The sequence below is a fragment of the Cryptosporidium sp. chipmunk genotype I genome (assembly GCF_004936735.1).
Source record: "Cryptosporidium sp. chipmunk genotype I strain 37763 chromosome Unknown contig_2, whole genome shotgun sequence".
Taxonomy (NCBI): domain Eukaryota; phylum Apicomplexa; class Conoidasida; order Eucoccidiorida; family Cryptosporidiidae; genus Cryptosporidium; species Cryptosporidium sp. chipmunk genotype I.
Window position 1 is genome coordinate 27,309 of NW_027125624.1, and position 17,586 is coordinate 44,894.

Genomic DNA, 17,586 nt, shown 5'->3' on the forward strand with positions numbered 1-17,586 from the left:
AACTATAAATCTATCTTTCTAAATGTTGTAAGCACAACAATTGCTCCTGCAGCGCATAACAAGATTAGTCCCCATGTAATAAACCAAAATAACGCTGGCCCCACTTCTTCAAGTCCATTTCTAAGGTTCATTCCAAAACAGTCAGCAAAAAAACCGCAAAAACCAACAATTGTTGCGATGATTGACAGTCCTAAATCAGCTTTCATTATTGAATTCCTTAATGAGGAAAGCTCAAGTGTCAAAACTTCCAGAGCATCCTCTAAAGATTCACCTATTGACTCTATCTGCTGCAACATCATTTCTACTTCTTGTGCATAGCACTCAAGAACATTTTCTACTTCTTCGTGATATGGAGTGTTTTTTGGGTATTCCCACGCTTCTGGTCTACTCCAATAAAATGAAATTTCAAGCCGCTGCATATCTTCTTCGTTACCGAGCATTTCAGTAATCGCCTTGAAAAGCCCTTGCGCAAGCTCTTCTATTGCATTTAATCTCCTTCTAAGCTCTGAAACTGCGTCTAATAGTCTTCTTGTTTCCCGGTTCCTTCCTGGAAAGCTGTCAAGTATAAACAAAACTGAATCTCTGATCGGCCTGACTTGCCGGTTAATGATATTGCATGATTCTACGAGAATAGTTTCCAATACCAAATATTCAAATGGAGTTGAGCTTTCAATACCGGAAATGTGTTCTAATTTTCTTAATAACGGAAATCCATCTTCAATTCCAGGAGGAATAAACTGGCAATTCCTTGAATATATCTGTTTATCAGACAAGCCTTCAATCGGAATATATTCAATCCCAGTTTTTGGAAAGCTGTTAATATTACTTGAGTCAAACTGTACTGCAATTGAGGTATCAAAGTTTACTTCATTTATAACATCGTTTTTGCATTGATAGTTGTTTGGAAAATTTGGAACATCAATTGAAGACGAATACGGAGCTGGAACTTCTAGTTGTGCATCATTAAGTGAAAATGTATTCTTATTAATACAATTATTTTGTTCTTTGCAAAAGTCTTCTTTCTTTTCGGATTTATTATTATTTCCACAAGAGTAGTTGTAGTTAATTCCACTGCTTGGATATTCAAGAGGAGATCTTGAATATCCTGATGCAATTAGCAGAACTTTTTGATGAAGAATAATTGCTCTAAAGTGTGGTACATTAACTAAAATACAGTTTCTTCGTACTTCGATTGAAGGTCTTTGGCTACTACCCATGCTTACAACTTGTCTCAAATCACGAAGTTTTAAAGCACCAGGTACGGTGTCCTGTAATAAACACTCTTTGTTGTACGAGTGCACCAATCTTAATAACTCGCCAGTTTGCAAAAGCAAACATCTTTTATATCCTCTTCCAATTTCAAAAGTTATGTATTTCCTGGTCTTAGCTTGGATTGCATCAAGAAATTCTCTACTTCCACCAAGTTTTTGATCGTTATTTATTATTTTATGCCTTTTATTTATATTTGTTATTTCTGTATTTCTTGTCATGTTATTTGGAAATAAAAGAGGATCCCCTTCATCCAATTCATCATTTACTTTCCGAATACCTGATGTTCTTTCATTTCCATAAAACTGATCAACTACTCTATCTAAAAAGTCAACATTCTCCAACATTTCTTTTGAAGAATCCTCATTTTTTTGTGTTTCTGAATCATAAATTCCATCATCAAATATTTCCATACTCTCTTCAACAACTATTGCATCTAAATCCTTGCTTACAAGATATGAGGAAGGAGGTTGTTGAATCTCCCTAAAACTATCGTTGACATTATTTGACATATGTTTAATTTCTAAAATTAATAGTCAAATCTAACTTAGGCGCCGTAAAAAAAAAAAAAATATATATATATTATATATATATATATATATTAAAGATACGCCCAATAAATGGACGAATTGTTAAAAACATTAGAAATAAATCTGATGATCTCTGACTTGGTATTAAACCCAAACAAAATTTGTATATGGTCTAGTGTATTGCTTCCATTACAAAGTTGTAGTAATTCTTTTTCAATTCCAGAGACTTCTTTTGAATCAATAAATATAATGGGAATTTCATGAAGCCTGGTAATTTTTTTAGAAACGACACCTGCTGCAATGAACTTATAAATACTTTTAATTTTATATTTTCTAAGCTCTCCGTAGTATTTTTTTGTGAATGATAACACGTTCCCTGCATTTATACACTCGTTACATAACTTTCTATATAAACCATGTTCGTCTTCGCCACCAATAAATCTATATCTGTTTTCTAAAGAAATCATATCAATCATGCTAATTAGACCATATAGAACTAAGTGTTCCAAGCATACTATTACATCTTTAATGGGCAATGAACAATATTTTGATATTTCAAAGCTAGTGTTGATTCCATTTATATATGGTAATATTTTAATAAGTGAAAAATCTAAACCAATGTGATTAATATCCGAAATCATTTTTTTTTCAGAGGGGAAAGGAATATCTTCTGGATTTATTATTATATTGAATGGAGGCCGTCTAATTCTAAAATTTAATATGCTAGCATTACCAAACTCAACAAATACTTGATGTTTCTGATTAAGTTGTGATCTAACATTTTCAATAACTTCTAGAATATTCTTAGGAAAGGACGAAATCCCATTATTGTTATTGGTTACCTTTCTTAATAAATCAGGAAGGTTTTCGGTATATGTACAATAATAATAAAGTATTCCGCAATCTTCTTCCAGAAGTTTGAATGCCGACCCAAGAATCCGAGCAATATGTCTTGAATAAATCTCTTGATAAAAATCATAGGGTTTTTTTTCTACGATAATGCATACTGTGAACTGGAAACTATTCCTTGGATACTGGCTACCTTCAATAAATATAGGTACTCCTATTGCTTTCCATTTATTACCCATGACAAATGAAATTGTTTTTCCTGCAAAATGAATATCTGGTAGTAAGTATTTTGTTATTATTGAATAAAACTGAGATTTTTCAGATCCAAACATATCTGAAGGGCTACTACAGAGTACGATTGGACCAAGCTCTTCATCAAATTTACAGAAAATAATAGCCTCTATTTTTGGCCATAACAAAAAATGTGTATTCATAACTTTTTTGAATCATTAGCGGCTAGAGTTATTTTTATGTATGTTCCAATTGCTGTAATGTAAAAATGTTTCGAATAGAACCAACTTTCAACAAAGCTGAAGGTATATTGAATTTCAAAGGTTGAAAAAATCAAGTTTTTTATTAGTGTAAGAATACTAGAAAATCATAATTAACTACTTCATGATTGTGAGCTATAAATTTATTCCGCCTAGAAAAAAAAATTGTAATTATAGCGGCAAAGGTCAAAAGTCGTTTTTTCAAGAGTTAAATATATCCAATAATTGAAATGGTCTCGTTTGTCTGTGGAAATTGCCAAGATGTACTAAAAAAGAACAAGGTAGATTCACACTGCGTTGGTAAATGCCGCGATGCTTGGGAATTCACATGTATTGATTGTAATTCTACATTTGAAGGCTTTGACTATAAAAGCCATAATAGTTGCATCACCGAAGAAGAAAAGTATTGTGGTAAGTTGGTAAGCATTAAGAAGCCAGTTCTTTATCCGGGAAAGGACGTTTTAGATCGAAAGAAGGAGTTTCAACTACTCATTGAGAAGATACTTAAAAAAAATGGATCAATGAATTGGAAGAAATTAGTCAAAAGATCAATTAAAGAATATATGAATAATAGAATTAGTGACAGTAGTGAAGACAAAATTCTTAAATGGGAGTGTCTTGCGGCAATTCCTATATGCTATACAACGAAGGAATCAAACATGGTGACATTCAAAAAGTCATTTTAAGATGTTGTTTTTTAACCAATATTGAAGAATAGTTGGAATGTTAAACTGTTGTATAGAGTCACTGTATAATTTATGTTGCGTAAACTTTACTGGTGTTGTACTTAACGTATTATATGAAAAATTAGCTTTAATATTATATGCAGGTTCTATTATTCCCATTTTTACCATTATTAAAAAAGATAATTGATATGTTTCCTCCGTGTGATCGAGGTTCAGACCGGATAAATTAGATTGAATCGAAATATGATTCTCTAGCGAACGTAATTCATTGAATATCTTTTTAAATGTTATATTCTTGACTCCTAATGTTATTAATTTAATTAATGCAACCAAAATTGTATGTTGAATTATGCTTAGACATTCAAATCTTCTCAACTTCATACATTCTTGTGCCTTTACTCCTTGGCTAAGCAACCGAAATTCACTCCTATTGTTTTTAATATTTTTCTTGTGGCTAATTGAGAATATTTTCATAAACTCTTTTATATTGGACTGAGGCGAAAGTAATAGAAACTGATATAGAAAATTTGATAAAACTTCACTTTCCATTTCAAAATCAACAAAAAACTCCCACGACTTTATAATTTCTCTTGATTCCTTATTTTCATTTGCAAAATAAGAAAACAGACTGTTTATAGAATCGTTATATGAATCTATACTGAACTGGTCTATTTCAGGAACTAATTTTTTGTCAATCTTTAACAATTTTGCAGCTTTACTAATAATATTTTTTACTCCATCTTGTTTTTTCGTGTTTTTTAACTCCTCTAGCAAGATTCTTCTTTGTGACATTCTACTTTTTACTCTTTTTTCAAAGAAATCAGGCAGGTCAAACATTGATGTACTCAAAATTAGTACCAAGTTTATTTCAGATGAATGCATGATATCTACCAAAGTATATAACGCATACTGCCTAGAGGAAAACCCAGTAATATTCGGATTAAAGCAAGAAATATTAGAATGACCAATTATAACTGGTTCACAATTATCCAATACAAACACTATCGTGTAGCCGCACTTTGAAAGTCCTGATAACTTTTCTTTTAAAATTGAAATCTTTTGATGACCATTAAAAAGCCTCCTATGCATTGGAAAATGTTCGTTTATGCGTTCAAGAAGAGCTGAGAGTAACGTATTATCATCATAATTTAAACAATTAAGATGTATTACAATTAATTCGTTAGAAATATCTTCAATTTTCTTTTTATTAAAGTATGAAGAAAGCAACTTAGTTTTCCCTGTGCACGGCTTACCTATTAGAATGCATGACCTGCTAGTGCTATTTATCACAATCTGATCCAAAATATTCTCTAGTTGGTTTGGAATAACTAGATTATTCTGATGTCCTGATATTTGGTGTTCTTCTATCGGCAGGCTCTCGTGTAAATATAATAAATAAGTGCGAATTTGTCGTTGTAAAGCACTTAGTAATTTATACGAGTAATTTTTATCGCAGAATAAATTTTGATAAACCTTTAGAATTTAATTATCATCATTAAAAATACAAATTTTAGCTAACTTACATCGTTTATATGCTTCTCAAGTTTCTTACTCATTTCAGTTTTTATTTGGAAATAATATCCGAGTGAAGATGAGGGGTAGAAAATTTTTTTAACGGATAATAATTTAAATATAAAAAAAATTAAATTTACCTAATATTAGTATACAGAGTAAGTGAGTACATGGGAATTGTTGCGTTATCAATATAATGAGAATATGCCTCTAGTAATGATGAAAAAAAACTAATTATATATAACTTTGATAGTGAATATTTACTTGAAGAAAAAAAGCAAGTTAGTTGCAGAGATGAGAATGTAGATATAAAAAATGCAATCATTCCAATCAATGTTTTGTCTTTGTTTCCAGGTAGGCACATTTTTCCGAATAATATTCCAAAAATAGCAGAAAATGCATCACCTATTCCTATTGTTGCAATTCCTAAAGTTGCAGAAACAATGTCAAAATCCTTAATGTCTTTTATTAATAGAAACTCCTTAAATAAAGGGATCGAAATCCCAATCAGTAAACAAATGTGCGTAATAATCAGACCGTTTACGCTATCCTTGTTGTCCAAAAAAGGTACCAATAATCTATTGATTAATCTTGCTAATTCTCTGTAACGGTATTTTCTCATTACTTCTAAATAAATGAAAATGCACGAAGCCAAGTAGATGGAAATGATTGTAAATTCAATTGTTCCTTGAGATTCTCTATTAGGCATCATATTAAATGATAATATTTGAGGGAAAAAGAGTGCGATTAAAAATAGATGAAAGATCTTCCGTGTGAATATTTTTTTTTTTTTAGAGTCTGAGTTTAAATTTTCTATTAGCTTAAGCATTATTGGTAAGCACATGATCACAAAAGCCCAATAGATTATCAATTTCCTGATTGGCACAGATTCAACAATCATTTTTACAATGAAAGTAGATACTTTATAAATATATTTAGCTGTATTATAAAGAGATAGGTATAATATACTTAATAGAACAATTGTTAAATATCGAGGAAAAATTTTTATCTGAAATTTTTCTTCTGATGGTATATTTCTATAGTTTAATATTATTTCAAATATGAAAATATTTACAGGAATCAATAATATTGCAATGGCAGTTATACTATTAATGCATTGCTTCCATTCGAATATTGAACTTGAATCTTTCACTTTAATATTTGATAGAGAAATTAAGAGCAGAAATGAAATTAGTTGAGAAAAAATATTCAATTCACCAAATTGAGTACAGTGAGCACCTTCTCCAGTGACAGAACTTAATGAAAATTGTAATAAAGTCAGATGATAAATTATTGCAAAAAATTCCACATTAATTATTTGATATTGATATTGATTTAAAATGATAAATACAAAAAACAATGTAAATATTGTTATTTTAAAAAATAGTGGCCACTTTTTTGAAAAAAAAATATTATTCGACTTATAAATAGCCATACTTGATATTGAAATACAAATTGAAAATAAATTTACCGAATTACTTGAAAGTGATTCGAAGCTATTTTCACAATTTGCAATAGAAAGAAGGAGTAAAGGAAATGATAAGTTATGAATAAAGTAAAAATGGGTATCATTTTTGATATTTATATTTAATTCCAGGAAAAAGCTCATAATACCTGTAATTAACAATGTAGATAAACTCAAAGCGATATTGTAATAGATTTTGGTTTCATTGAAATTGAGAGTTAATACCAACGAACTAAAAAGTAAAATGTCAATTGAATGAAAAATATTAACCATTTCTTATTAAATTTCAAATTCAAGACATTAATTCATTATTTTAGACGATTTAATCTTGCTTTAGGGATGTGTTCATCTTAATGTTTATGTAATTAGAAAATGTCAATTGTAGTAATTTTAATACAGGGATACTTATAGAACCGTAACGCATAAATATTTTGGCGCACATATTTATTATTGAATTTGTAATGAAACTATATTTGGTTTAGAATAATTCATATTTAAAGTTTAGGCTAAACAACTAAATTCCATAATGCTTTCATTTCTTTCCAGTATTAATGCGTGCAACTTAGAGCTTTCAATTAATCAAGATGTGGGAAGAAAATCTGCGCCACTTAGTAAAAATAAAAAGGGTGAAAAGGGATTGATTTTTAGTGATGGCGAAGATATAAGTGGAGTTGCAATAGTAGCTATCAAACCAGGAAGGAAACTGGATCACCAGGGTATCAGAGTTGAGGTAATTGGGCAAATCGATGTAATTTACGATCAATCTTCTTCTTATGATTTTTTCTCTATTACCAAAGATTTAGAACCTTCAGGGAGTTTATTTGAAACAAAACAATACAAATGGAAATTTAACGCAGTCGACAAACCATATGAAACATATTATGGAACGAATATTCAACTGAGATATTTTGTAAGACTTACAGTTCTTAGAGCATATGCAAGCAATATTGTTAAAGAAGTTGATTTTGTTGTACAAAACTTAAACAATAGCATCCCCAATTCTATCTCTGAAAAAAACAAAATTCAAGACGGAATCAAAATGGAAGTTGGTGTAGAAGGTTGCTTGCATATTGAACTTGAATACGACAAGTCTACTTATCATTTAAAAGATGTGGTTATTGGCAAAGTTTATTTCTCAATAGTACGGCTTAAAATAAAATATATGGAGATTGACATTATCAGACTTGAGACTTGTGGATCTGGACCAACAGCAATAACTGAAACTGAAGTACTTTCTAAATTTGAAATAATGGATGGTGCGCCTGCGAAACAGGAAACAATTCCTTTAAGAATGTATTTATGCGGTTGTGACCTGACGCCTACATATAAGAATTTGCAAAATAAACTTTCGGTTAGATACTTTTTGAATTTAATTATTGTTGATGAGGAGGATAGAAGATACTTTAAAAGGCAAGAGATTACACTTTGGAGAAAAAAACTAGGATAAATATTTATTTCAGCTTTCATATAATAAGCTTTCCTAATCAAAGACTATTTGAATTATATAAGTTAGCAAAAAACCTAAAATAATGAATTACTCTGAGATAATTGGTAATTAAAAATTCAATTAATAAAGCTATTTTAGCAAATTAAATTTCAAGAGTACGTAACCGTTTTAATGTTCAAACCTGATTAGTTTCAGACAATAATTCACCATTATTATTGTATGAGGTTTTTTAGTCCAGCTTAAATATCAAAAACTCTTTGAAGAGATGTTTTACCTGACTACTGACTATAATTATTTCTTTTTTGTGTTTATTTTTCAAATTTTAGTGTCGCTATGTTAACCCTTGACTTTGTTTGTATAACATCTTTAGAGTTAAATGCTTTATTTTGAATGCAGTTCACATAATATTTAATTCAAATTTAATTTTTATAACAATGAAATGTTTTATAAAAAATATGGAAATGTTAATTGCTTTATTTAATTCTGGGTTTTAAAGTTTCATTCTATTATTGCAATATCAATATTGTTTTGTTTTTGAGAATCGGGAAGATAATCAACTTTAGACTTGTGGATCTGAAAGGATGGGGTTTGCCAATATCCACAAGAACACTTTCCGCCAAACCAACAATAGTATCCCAACTTTGAATCACAGGATTGATTTGGGCAAATTATTCTACCATTCTGTTCAGTATAACCCTCCATCCATGAGGTATTTGAAATAAAGTATGATGTACATAAGCCACTTTCACTTTTAGGATTAAATTCTTTGTTTCTTTCGTTTAATTTACTATGGTTAATAATATGATCTGTTGTAAATAACCTTGAACCACATTTCTTGCAACGAAATACATAATTATTAGACATAATATTACCTACTAATACTTTCATAATAAATATGGTGAGATCAAAATAAAACGGAAAATATGGCAGCTATTCAAATAGGCTAAATTTAAATTATTGATTGCGCCAGGATTTAAGCTAAACACGCTTTTCTTAGCAATATCTTCATTTTGCTATTTGTTTTTAATTATTGCATTTCACAAAGAATTTAAAATTATTATATCTTTTTCTTCGCTTTTCCGAGATTATTCAAAACGTTTTCCGCTGATTTTTTTTCGAAAGATAATAATATTAGATTCAAAATAAATTAGTAAATTATAACAAAATAATAAATAAAAATAAAAATTCAAGCCCCTAATTAATGTATTTGTGAATGAATCTATATAATAAACCACTATTGGAGGTACGCATTCCTCACGTAGTAATAATTACTTTTGTTTTGATCATTTGGATTAGAAGAACAAATCAACAGGTTATTAATGCATGTACAATAGGAAATAATCCATGTATAGAAAATGCAGAGTGTTATGTTGAAACTTTATTCATTGGTGCTCCCAAATGCAGATGCCTTAATGGCTTTCAGGGTGATGGATTAATAGGAGGTACTGGATGTCAAGACATTGATGAATGCGCACTAGGAATTCACACATGTGAACCAAAAACTCAGAGGTGCATTAATACTACAGGGGGCTATGAATGTGAGTGTCTAAGTGGTTTTAGAAAACATGAACATCGTTTAAACGTGTGTATTGATATTGACGAGTGTATGGAACTAAGTGTTTGCCCAAGTTCCACATTGTGCATTAATACCGAAGGATCATTTAAATGTGAATGTCTTGATAGAGAGCTGATATTTGATCAAGGAAGGTGCCGCCCCATTAATAAGTGCACAGACTTTAATGGAAGATTAAATGACTGTTCTCAAAATTGTGTTATGGGGGCTGATGGACGCGGAAAGTGTGAATGCAACCTTGGATTTAAGTTACATGAGGATCGAAAAACATGTATAGATATAAATGAATGTGAAGAGAATAACCCATGCGACCTTAGTATTTCAAGCTGTATCAATACCCCAGGTAGCTATATTTGTGACTGTTTTAAATCTGCTGGGTATATGACATCCCCAATTAACAATAAAATGTGCATTAATATAAATGAATGTGAGGAAGATCCAATGATATGTGGTGACTTAAATATGTGCTGCAAAGACTTAGCTCCTCCTGATAAGTATGAATGTTTATTTCCTATTATTTATTCAGAGGTGACTAGTACAGTAGACTTAAATAACCACTCCAAACAAGGTGTAAAAAGTGTAGAAAGTGAGCCTAAAAATTGGGAAAATAGCTCTAAGGATGCCCAAAATAATATAATTCCAAAAAAGTGGATTGAATCCAATAAAGAAAACAGTAATAATATTAACTCTATTGCAAGTAATGGCAATAACGGATGCTATGACTCAGATATAGAGTATCCAGGATATACTATTCAAATTCTACATTCATTAACAACTGCATTAGATTGTCAATTGCAATGCCAAGTCGATTTAGGATGTGATTTTTTTACCTACGATATGTTGAACAGGGTATGTCTATTTAAAGCAGCCAAGTCACAACCCAAAGAATCTCCTGGGATGATTTCTGGCCCCAAGTATTGCAATTATAAAAAGATAAATAAAAATAAGTTATTTTCACTTGATTCGACTTCAAGTCAGTCATCTCTTCTTCGTAGGATGTCTTCAAATAATAATTCAAATAGATCAAATCAGATTTCTGACAGCAGGTGCCCCCCAGGGTTTAACTTTGCATATGATATTTGGAGGAAACAAAAAAACAAAAGAACAATGGAAGTAATACAAAAACAATTTGGTGCTAAGCAGATGAATTCAATTAATCCTGTCGATATATCAGAAGGATTGCAAAGTAACACTAATTTTATGGCAAATCAGATAAATCAATGGTATGATGTATTTTCGAACGTTCCAATTGCACTTTCCAACACAACAAAACATGCAAATAAGTCTGTTCCCAAACTTGAGTCATCAAACATTAATCCTGGATTCATCGCAGGCGGCATCCCGCCACCTCCAAGAGGAGCAAACCTCCCATACGGCGAATATTATAAATTTAGTCAATATCAAGACCAGAATGGTCAAATTCCTCATAGGAATAACCCTAACACTCCTATATATGGAATGAAATCGGATAATTCAAGTACGTGATTCAAGTACACAATTTTATTATATTTAAAATGAGGAAAATGGATTAAAATAAAAAAAAAGTTACTTGATTTGGAAAATCTAAACAATTGAGTATATAGTATCTCCAGCAATCATAAGTTTATTTTCTTCCTCTAATACTTGTAAAACTTTCTTTATATCCTTATGAGTAATCACAAAATTACTGCCTTGATCTTTTGATTTTGAGATTATATTATTGAATAGTTCCTCATCGAGCATTGCTTCGAGACCTGATTCAGAAAATTGCTCTGCAATACATAAAGTAATGAATTTCTTCTTAGCATTGGCTAGCTCAAAATCTTCACAATTAGTATTACCTTCCTCTCTAAGAATATTTGCTACAGCAAGAGCAACTTGGTGGCCACGAGCAGCAGATTCTTTGCAGTTAATTTTTTCCCTGCTGGGAGTAACAATTGAACTTGGTGGGGGGGCAATAATATTATGGTCATTTTCTTCGAGAAAATTCAGTTCGGCAGTTTTTTTTGGATTATTCTTGGATCTTTGACACTTTTTTTCTTCTCTCCTTTTATTCCTTGAATTATCTTCCTGTTGTATTTCAGGCCTGAGATCTTTTTCGAATATTTCATTAAGCAGGCCTTCTCTTTCAATTATTTCTCCAAACATTGCATAGCTGAGCAATTCAAATGCAATAAGCACATCCTCTGGGGTTACAGAATCTCTCATCTTTAGTTTAGAATGTGCAGTCGCTAATCTAATTATTCCTTCGAGTGTACGGGTTGTGCAAGTGGTACCTCCCTTGTATTGATTAATGCACTTAGCCCTCAATTCCGTAAAAATTCTCGCCACTAACTCAGCTGCCTCATCGGTTAGTTTGGGAGTGCTTCTGACATATTTACAATAATGGATATATTTTCTTAAAAATGAAGTCGTCAATACTCTATCTTCAGATGAGCCCTTTGAGTTATTTTGAGATCTTTTATCTGTTATTTTACTAGACGCAGCTTGCCAAATATCGTTAATCTCATTTGGCTCATCTGAGTCGTTATCTCTGTACTCAGGTTGTATAACAAAACCATTATTCGCTTTATTTATCTTTGAGTCATGCGCTGATGAATTTTTGTTGTATCTAACTTGCGCAAGAACCTGCGCGGCGATTTTTCGGTCTTGCTGGGAATTTCTAGAATCCTTTACAATAAATATTAAATCAAACCTTGACAACAAAGAATCAGGAAAGGCAATTTGTCTGTTTAGCTCCATAAAATCGTCAAAATGGCCGTATACCGGGTTCGCAGCTGCAAAAATAGAACATCTTGCATTCAACGATGCCTGTATTCCTGCCTTAGCAATTGTAACTCTCTGTTGTTCCATAACTTCATGGATTGCAACCCTATCCGAAAAACTCATTTTATCAAACTCATCAATGCATACTATTCCTCTATCTGCCAATACTGTTGCTCCAGCCTCTAGCCTTCTTTCCTTTGTATCTGGATCATGAGTAACTGCCGCAGTTAAACCTACTCCTGAACAGCCTCTTCCTGTAGTACTAATCGCCAACGGAGCTATTGACATAACGAATCTTAACAACTGAGATTTACCACACGAAGGTTCTCCTATTAACAACGTGTGTATATCACCCCTGATATGTGTTCCATTTTCAAGATTATGTTCTGCACCTCCTAATATTCCCAACAATAAGCCTTTTTTAATGTATTCATGCCCACAAAGGGAAGATGCAAATGACCTTGATAAAATTTCAAAGGTATCATCTCTACTAGAAATCTCTTTCATAATTCTTATTTCTTGAGGAGTTAACTCAGGAGATGTGACGTTTTTATTTAGTAATTGAATATTGTTTGCAACAATCACAACTTTAAAAATTCCAGTTATTGCATTATTTTCTCGTCTCGAAATTGGTTTGAAGACTCCCACAATCTTAACTCTATCTCCGGGTTTAATCATTTCAACCAGATCATCTTCTGCTATTACTTCAATACTCCTAGGTAACTGTCCAGTAGGTATCAATTCAGGCAACTCCTGCAACGTCATTTTTTGGCTATCTTTATATCTGCATAAGCCTATTTCCACCTCCATTTTGTTACCTTGCCCATCTTCTGAAGGAACCCCACTCTGAATATAACGGTCTTTTATTAGGCAAGATATATCACGATGTCCTCTAACTTCGACAAAAGCTTGATTTGCTCCGCCTGAAGTATCGTTTTGACCAATTAAATGCCCTTTGGAAATATGTACAGATTTAACTAATTTTGGTTTAACAATAGAGCACTGTGATATTATGCCTTCAACACAAACCATTTGATTAATATTACTTGCAGTAAGACCACGTGGCGTCAAATGATTACGCCCAAACCAACCACTGAACCCAACTCTCGCATTAAATAGCGTAGATTTTAATGATGAATTTTTATCAATTTCCCTTTCAAGATCAACCAAATCTTTAATTACCTCTTCAAATGGGGATACATATACATAAGGTTCGTTGATGATTTTTTGAGGAAGTTCATCACTTATCTTTCTTAAATCGCCCAATTCTATAAGAACACGCCCAGATTCTATATTTTCAATTGCCATTTGCTTAATTTTAGACGAATATTCGTCATGGCCTTGCAAAAAGCTTTTATATACTTGATTAAGTTGCTCAGAGAGCTCGCTATCTGAAAGACTTCTAGGCATCTTTTAATGGATAATTCTATTCAGAATGTACGCACCCAGAACTACTTTTAAGCAGAAATAACTTTATTACCACTTAAAATACTAGCTTCTTATAAATTTAAAAAAAAACATGAAGTGTGGGGAATCTTAAGCAGGCGCTCGATACGAAGTCAGAGTTGAAAATTCTGTAAAAAAAAAAATTTATTCGATAAAATACATAATAATGAAGATTAACTTATATAATATTGTTATTAGACAAACGACTTAGCCCTGTTCTATTTAAATACGCAGTTTGCGTTACTTTTTCATTAAGTTATGGCGATTTCCAATGCTGTAAATCTGCAATTTTAGCCAAATTAGCAACATTTTGTCGTAAATTATTGTGATACCTTATATATCAAATTCTTCCGTACCTTCTATTTCCTTTATACTTTTATCTGCATCTTTTCTCTTCAAAATCTTTTTCATATCTGTATTACATAGAATTTGCTTATATATTGGTCCTATTGGATTATATTTAAAAGAATCGACCAACCATGGATGTTTTAGTGCCTGTTGGCAAGATTGAATTCTTTTCTTTGGGTCCCATTGTAAGAGTCTTATACATAGGTCTTGTGCTAAAGGAAAATCAGGTAATGGTGGTGCGTCGAATTGAAATCCTCCTTGATCACTTATTACCTTGAGTACCTCCAAAGCCTTAGGATAATCGCACATTAAATCAATCCTTAGTGGAGGAATTCCTGTCATTAGTATGTAAAGTATTATCCCGATACTCCATAGATCTGAAGCTGTGGAATACTCACCTCCATTTAATACTTCGGGAGCAAGATAACCAAATGTACCAACTAGTCTCTTCTTCATTCTAATCATTTGTACATGAGGTTTGTCATCAATTAGCTCACAAGTGTCAAAATCAACTAGTACAACTTCAAAATACTCTCTAGAAGTCTTTAATGAAAGATGGGTAATATTTTCTTCTTTTTTGCTTTTTCTTTCTGGTCCAAATTTATCGTCAGTTCCTTCAAAAGTAGAAAATGATGATGTTGACATTGGAGAATATGGCTTTTCTTCTCTTCTTTTATATCTGAACATAATATTTTCAGGCTTTACATCACGATGAAGCATTTTTAAGCAATGTAAATGGTTTACACTTTCCAATATTTGTCTAATAATATATTTACACGTTTCTTCAGGAATAGCTTGTTCTGTAATTAAGAATTGAAAAAGTTCTCCGCCTTCCAAACCTTCCATTACCAGATAAAAATTTTCCTCATCTTCTAGAACTTGGTAGATCCTCATTACATTGGGATGATATGGTAAATTTAATAATTTCAAACATAGTTTCTTCCAAATTGAATAACTTCCAGGAAAAGATGACATAATTCTAGTTTTTTTAACTACTTTGATAACAACGGGAAATCCTGTTGCTATATGCTTTGCCCAATAAAGCTTTGGGCGATTATTCTCCCTTTCCGGGGTTTTATTCTCATTTATGGTGCTATCAGATTTATCCTGCGATCTTTTGTTGCTATTAATTTTTGAGATTATTAGAAAATAATCATCTATTCTTACACCTAATTTCGTTAAGTTAGCATAGCAACCCAATAGAGTATCAGGAGTAACATCAAAATGATCTTTCTTATCAGAGTTATTGATAGAAGAAATTTCATGTTCATGAATACGTTTAGTTTTTAGTCCCTTATTTGTTATAGATTCATATTCATTCGATTCTATTGACCTTTTTCTTAAAGAGGCTTTCTCATCATGGAACTTTTGGTTTACACTATCTATTAGCAATAAAAGTGGCTTCTCCTCATTTGTTATATATTTATTGAATTCCTGGTAGGCACCAATGTTTCTTCCAAAGTTATCGCCAGTATATAGAAATTTGTTACCTTTCAGTGCAAATATGTTATTCCCGGAACCATTGCATTTGGACATTTTAATATACTCAATTTTTCATATGCCCTTTGATTGCATACAGATGTTTGTTTCTTCCTCTACATAAATGGAAACAATGCTATTATAATTTGTCTAATTAAAATGCATGTAGATCTTTTAGCGCAAAGATCCCTTTATGCTCGGGGTGCAGCGTTTGACCACTGCTTTTCAATTAATAAAATTTTTGCAAAATAAATATTAAATAAAACTGTTACTGCTAAAAATTAAATAGTGCTAAATGCAAAAATTTTGATAATTTAACAATGGAAGTACCACAAAAAAATATCATAACATTTTTTTGCAATTTTGATATCAATTATAAATAATATTGCTTCTAATAGATTAACTAGAATCTTATAGATATTAAGAATCAAATTAGTGATTTTAAATTATTTTATTTATTGACTAATTTTTAGTGATTATTTTTTTAAAAAATCATTAACTGCGGTTTTATTCTGTTAGTAAAATTGTTAAAGGCGGGACAATGCTGTTTGTTATTGTTAAGGACAAGTACTAAAATTCAAAATTAAGAGTTATTATGATCTTTGAATACGACTATTATTTTACCTATCATGAATATTAATAAAAATGAGGCGAGTCTTTCACATTTAGATTGTTTACCATCTCAGTTAGATCGTAATACTAATAAGGAAAACTACTTTGTAAATGATCAGAAGCCACAGTACATAAATGATAATACTGAAGCGAACATGAAACATGAAGATTTTGAAAAGTCTAATATAAAGAAAAAATATAAAAAAAATCTTGTCTGGGATGGTCCAAGATGGGATTTGGCACATTTTGATCCGACAATGAGTGCAAGAGAAAGAAAAAAACTTGTATATTATGAGACCTTGTTCAACAAGCTTGAGAATGATGTAGTGATGAGATGCAATGAACACAACAATAAAAGTGTAAAGAACTCAAATCACAAGAGGAAAATGCGCAATAGAACTTTAGATTCAAGTCCCAAGAACGAACTGAATGACTTAAAAGGAATGAGAGAACACAAAGGCGACGCTGATTCTGGGAATGGTTCTAAGTCAGAGAACTATAGCAAAACTAATCAAGAGAAACTCTTAAACTCTCACAACTCTAATCAAATTAGTATTTTATTAACTCCTGGTAGAAATTTTCCACGAAGTCAAAACATCATATCACCCATTTTAGAGGAGGCTGAAAAGTCCATCAGACCGAGTAAAAGTGACCAAACTTCAGTGAATGAAAGGGAAAGTAGTGGTATTCGAAGATCTAATGATTGGAGGGTAAAGTTATTGAATAAAAGATGTTCTCTCCAAGCTACACCTTATAGAGGAACGACACCATAAAAGCAATTTTTTAACGATGGTTTATATTATCCTCTTAGTTATAAGCGCATTTACATCCTATAATATATAGCTTAATTCAATTTAACATTTCATCTGAAACTAATTATAGTTACATTTTTATTTAACAATTGATATATTTTATAAGTTAATACATCTTTAATTTATTATGCTCTTTCTTTGACTTACTTTTTGTTGCTTTATGAAATTTGTATTTATTTTCAATGCTCTAAACCATAAATCGTGTTTGTTGGGTTTTTGGAAATGAAATATGAGCATCGATAAAAATCGGGATTTCGTGTTTGTACAAGAATAGATTATTAAAGCAATAAGTTTTTAATTTACACAATAAAAGAACAATTCT

At 31.3% G+C, this 17,586-nt stretch overlaps 11 protein-coding genes across 11 annotated transcripts; 4 read left to right on the forward strand and 7 right to left on the reverse strand.

Moving 5' to 3' along the window:
* Window positions 1-2: 2 nt before the first annotated feature.
* ELE39_001791 (family Mg2+ transporter) lies at window positions 3-1,781 on the reverse strand (the record flags this gene model as incomplete). The annotated part of the gene is made up of 1 exon (XM_067345514.1): window positions 3-1,781. The coding sequence occupies one exon, from the start codon at window positions 1,779-1,781 to the stop codon at window positions 3-5; it is 1,779 nt and encodes a 592-aa protein (XP_067199402.1).
* An 89-nt stretch (window positions 1,782-1,870) lies between these two features.
* On the reverse strand, window positions 1,871-3,082 carry ELE39_001802 (nitrogen permease regulator family; the record flags this gene model as incomplete). Its single annotated transcript, XM_067345525.1, has 1 exon — window positions 1,871-3,082. One exon carries the CDS (start codon window positions 3,080-3,082, stop codon window positions 1,871-1,873), a length of 1,212 nt encoding a protein of 403 aa, XP_067199413.1.
* A 287-nt stretch (window positions 3,083-3,369) lies between these two features.
* On the forward strand, window positions 3,370-3,825 carry ELE39_001813 (cell growth-regulating nucleolar; the record flags this gene model as incomplete). Its single annotated transcript, XM_067345536.1, has 1 exon — window positions 3,370-3,825. The coding sequence occupies one exon, from the start codon at window positions 3,370-3,372 to the stop codon at window positions 3,823-3,825; it is 456 nt and encodes a 151-aa protein (XP_067199424.1).
* A 58-nt stretch (window positions 3,826-3,883) lies between these two features.
* ELE39_001824 (origin recognition complex 4 orc4p like AAA+ ATpase) lies at window positions 3,884-5,381 on the reverse strand (the record flags this gene model as incomplete). The annotated part of the gene is made up of 3 exons (XM_067345547.1): window positions 3,884-3,886; window positions 3,916-5,202; window positions 5,349-5,381. The coding sequence occupies 3 exons, from the start codon at window positions 5,379-5,381 to the stop codon at window positions 3,884-3,886; spliced, it is 1,323 nt and encodes a 440-aa protein (XP_067199435.1).
* Window positions 5,382-5,473: 92 nt separating this feature from the next.
* On the reverse strand, window positions 5,474-7,075 carry ELE39_001835 (phosphatidate cytidylyltransferase family; the record flags this gene model as incomplete). The annotated part of the gene is made up of 1 exon (XM_067345558.1): window positions 5,474-7,075. One exon carries the CDS (start codon window positions 7,073-7,075, stop codon window positions 5,474-5,476), a length of 1,602 nt encoding a protein of 533 aa, XP_067199446.1.
* A 253-nt stretch (window positions 7,076-7,328) lies between these two features.
* Window positions 7,329-8,249, forward strand: ELE39_001847 (vacuolar sorting targeting 26; the record flags this gene model as incomplete). The annotated part of the gene is made up of 1 exon (XM_067345570.1): window positions 7,329-8,249. The coding sequence occupies one exon, from the start codon at window positions 7,329-7,331 to the stop codon at window positions 8,247-8,249; it is 921 nt and encodes a 306-aa protein (XP_067199458.1).
* Window positions 8,250-8,747: 498 nt separating this feature from the next.
* Window positions 8,748-9,113, reverse strand: ELE39_001858 (dual-specificity phosphatase; the record flags this gene model as incomplete). The annotated part of the gene is made up of 1 exon (XM_067345581.1): window positions 8,748-9,113. One exon carries the CDS (start codon window positions 9,111-9,113, stop codon window positions 8,748-8,750), a length of 366 nt encoding a protein of 121 aa, XP_067199469.1.
* Window positions 9,114-9,462: 349 nt separating this feature from the next.
* ELE39_001869 (extracellular with signal peptide) lies at window positions 9,463-11,307 on the forward strand (the record flags this gene model as incomplete). Its single annotated transcript, XM_067345592.1, has 1 exon — window positions 9,463-11,307. The coding sequence occupies one exon, from the start codon at window positions 9,463-9,465 to the stop codon at window positions 11,305-11,307; it is 1,845 nt and encodes a 614-aa protein (XP_067199480.1).
* A 78-nt stretch (window positions 11,308-11,385) lies between these two features.
* On the reverse strand, window positions 11,386-13,977 carry ELE39_001880 (DNA replication licensing factor MCM3 like; the record flags this gene model as incomplete). Its single annotated transcript, XM_067345603.1, has 1 exon — window positions 11,386-13,977. One exon carries the CDS (start codon window positions 13,975-13,977, stop codon window positions 11,386-11,388), a length of 2,592 nt encoding a protein of 863 aa, XP_067199491.1.
* Window positions 13,978-14,346: 369 nt separating this feature from the next.
* Window positions 14,347-15,897, reverse strand: ELE39_001891 (kinase domain; the record flags this gene model as incomplete). The annotated part of the gene is made up of 1 exon (XM_067345614.1): window positions 14,347-15,897. One exon carries the CDS (start codon window positions 15,895-15,897, stop codon window positions 14,347-14,349), a length of 1,551 nt encoding a protein of 516 aa, XP_067199502.1.
* A 572-nt stretch (window positions 15,898-16,469) lies between these two features.
* ELE39_001902 (uncharacterized protein) lies at window positions 16,470-17,225 on the forward strand (the record flags this gene model as incomplete). The annotated part of the gene is made up of 1 exon (XM_067345625.1): window positions 16,470-17,225. One exon carries the CDS (start codon window positions 16,470-16,472, stop codon window positions 17,223-17,225), a length of 756 nt encoding a protein of 251 aa, XP_067199513.1.
* Window positions 17,226-17,586: the final 361 nt, after the last annotated feature.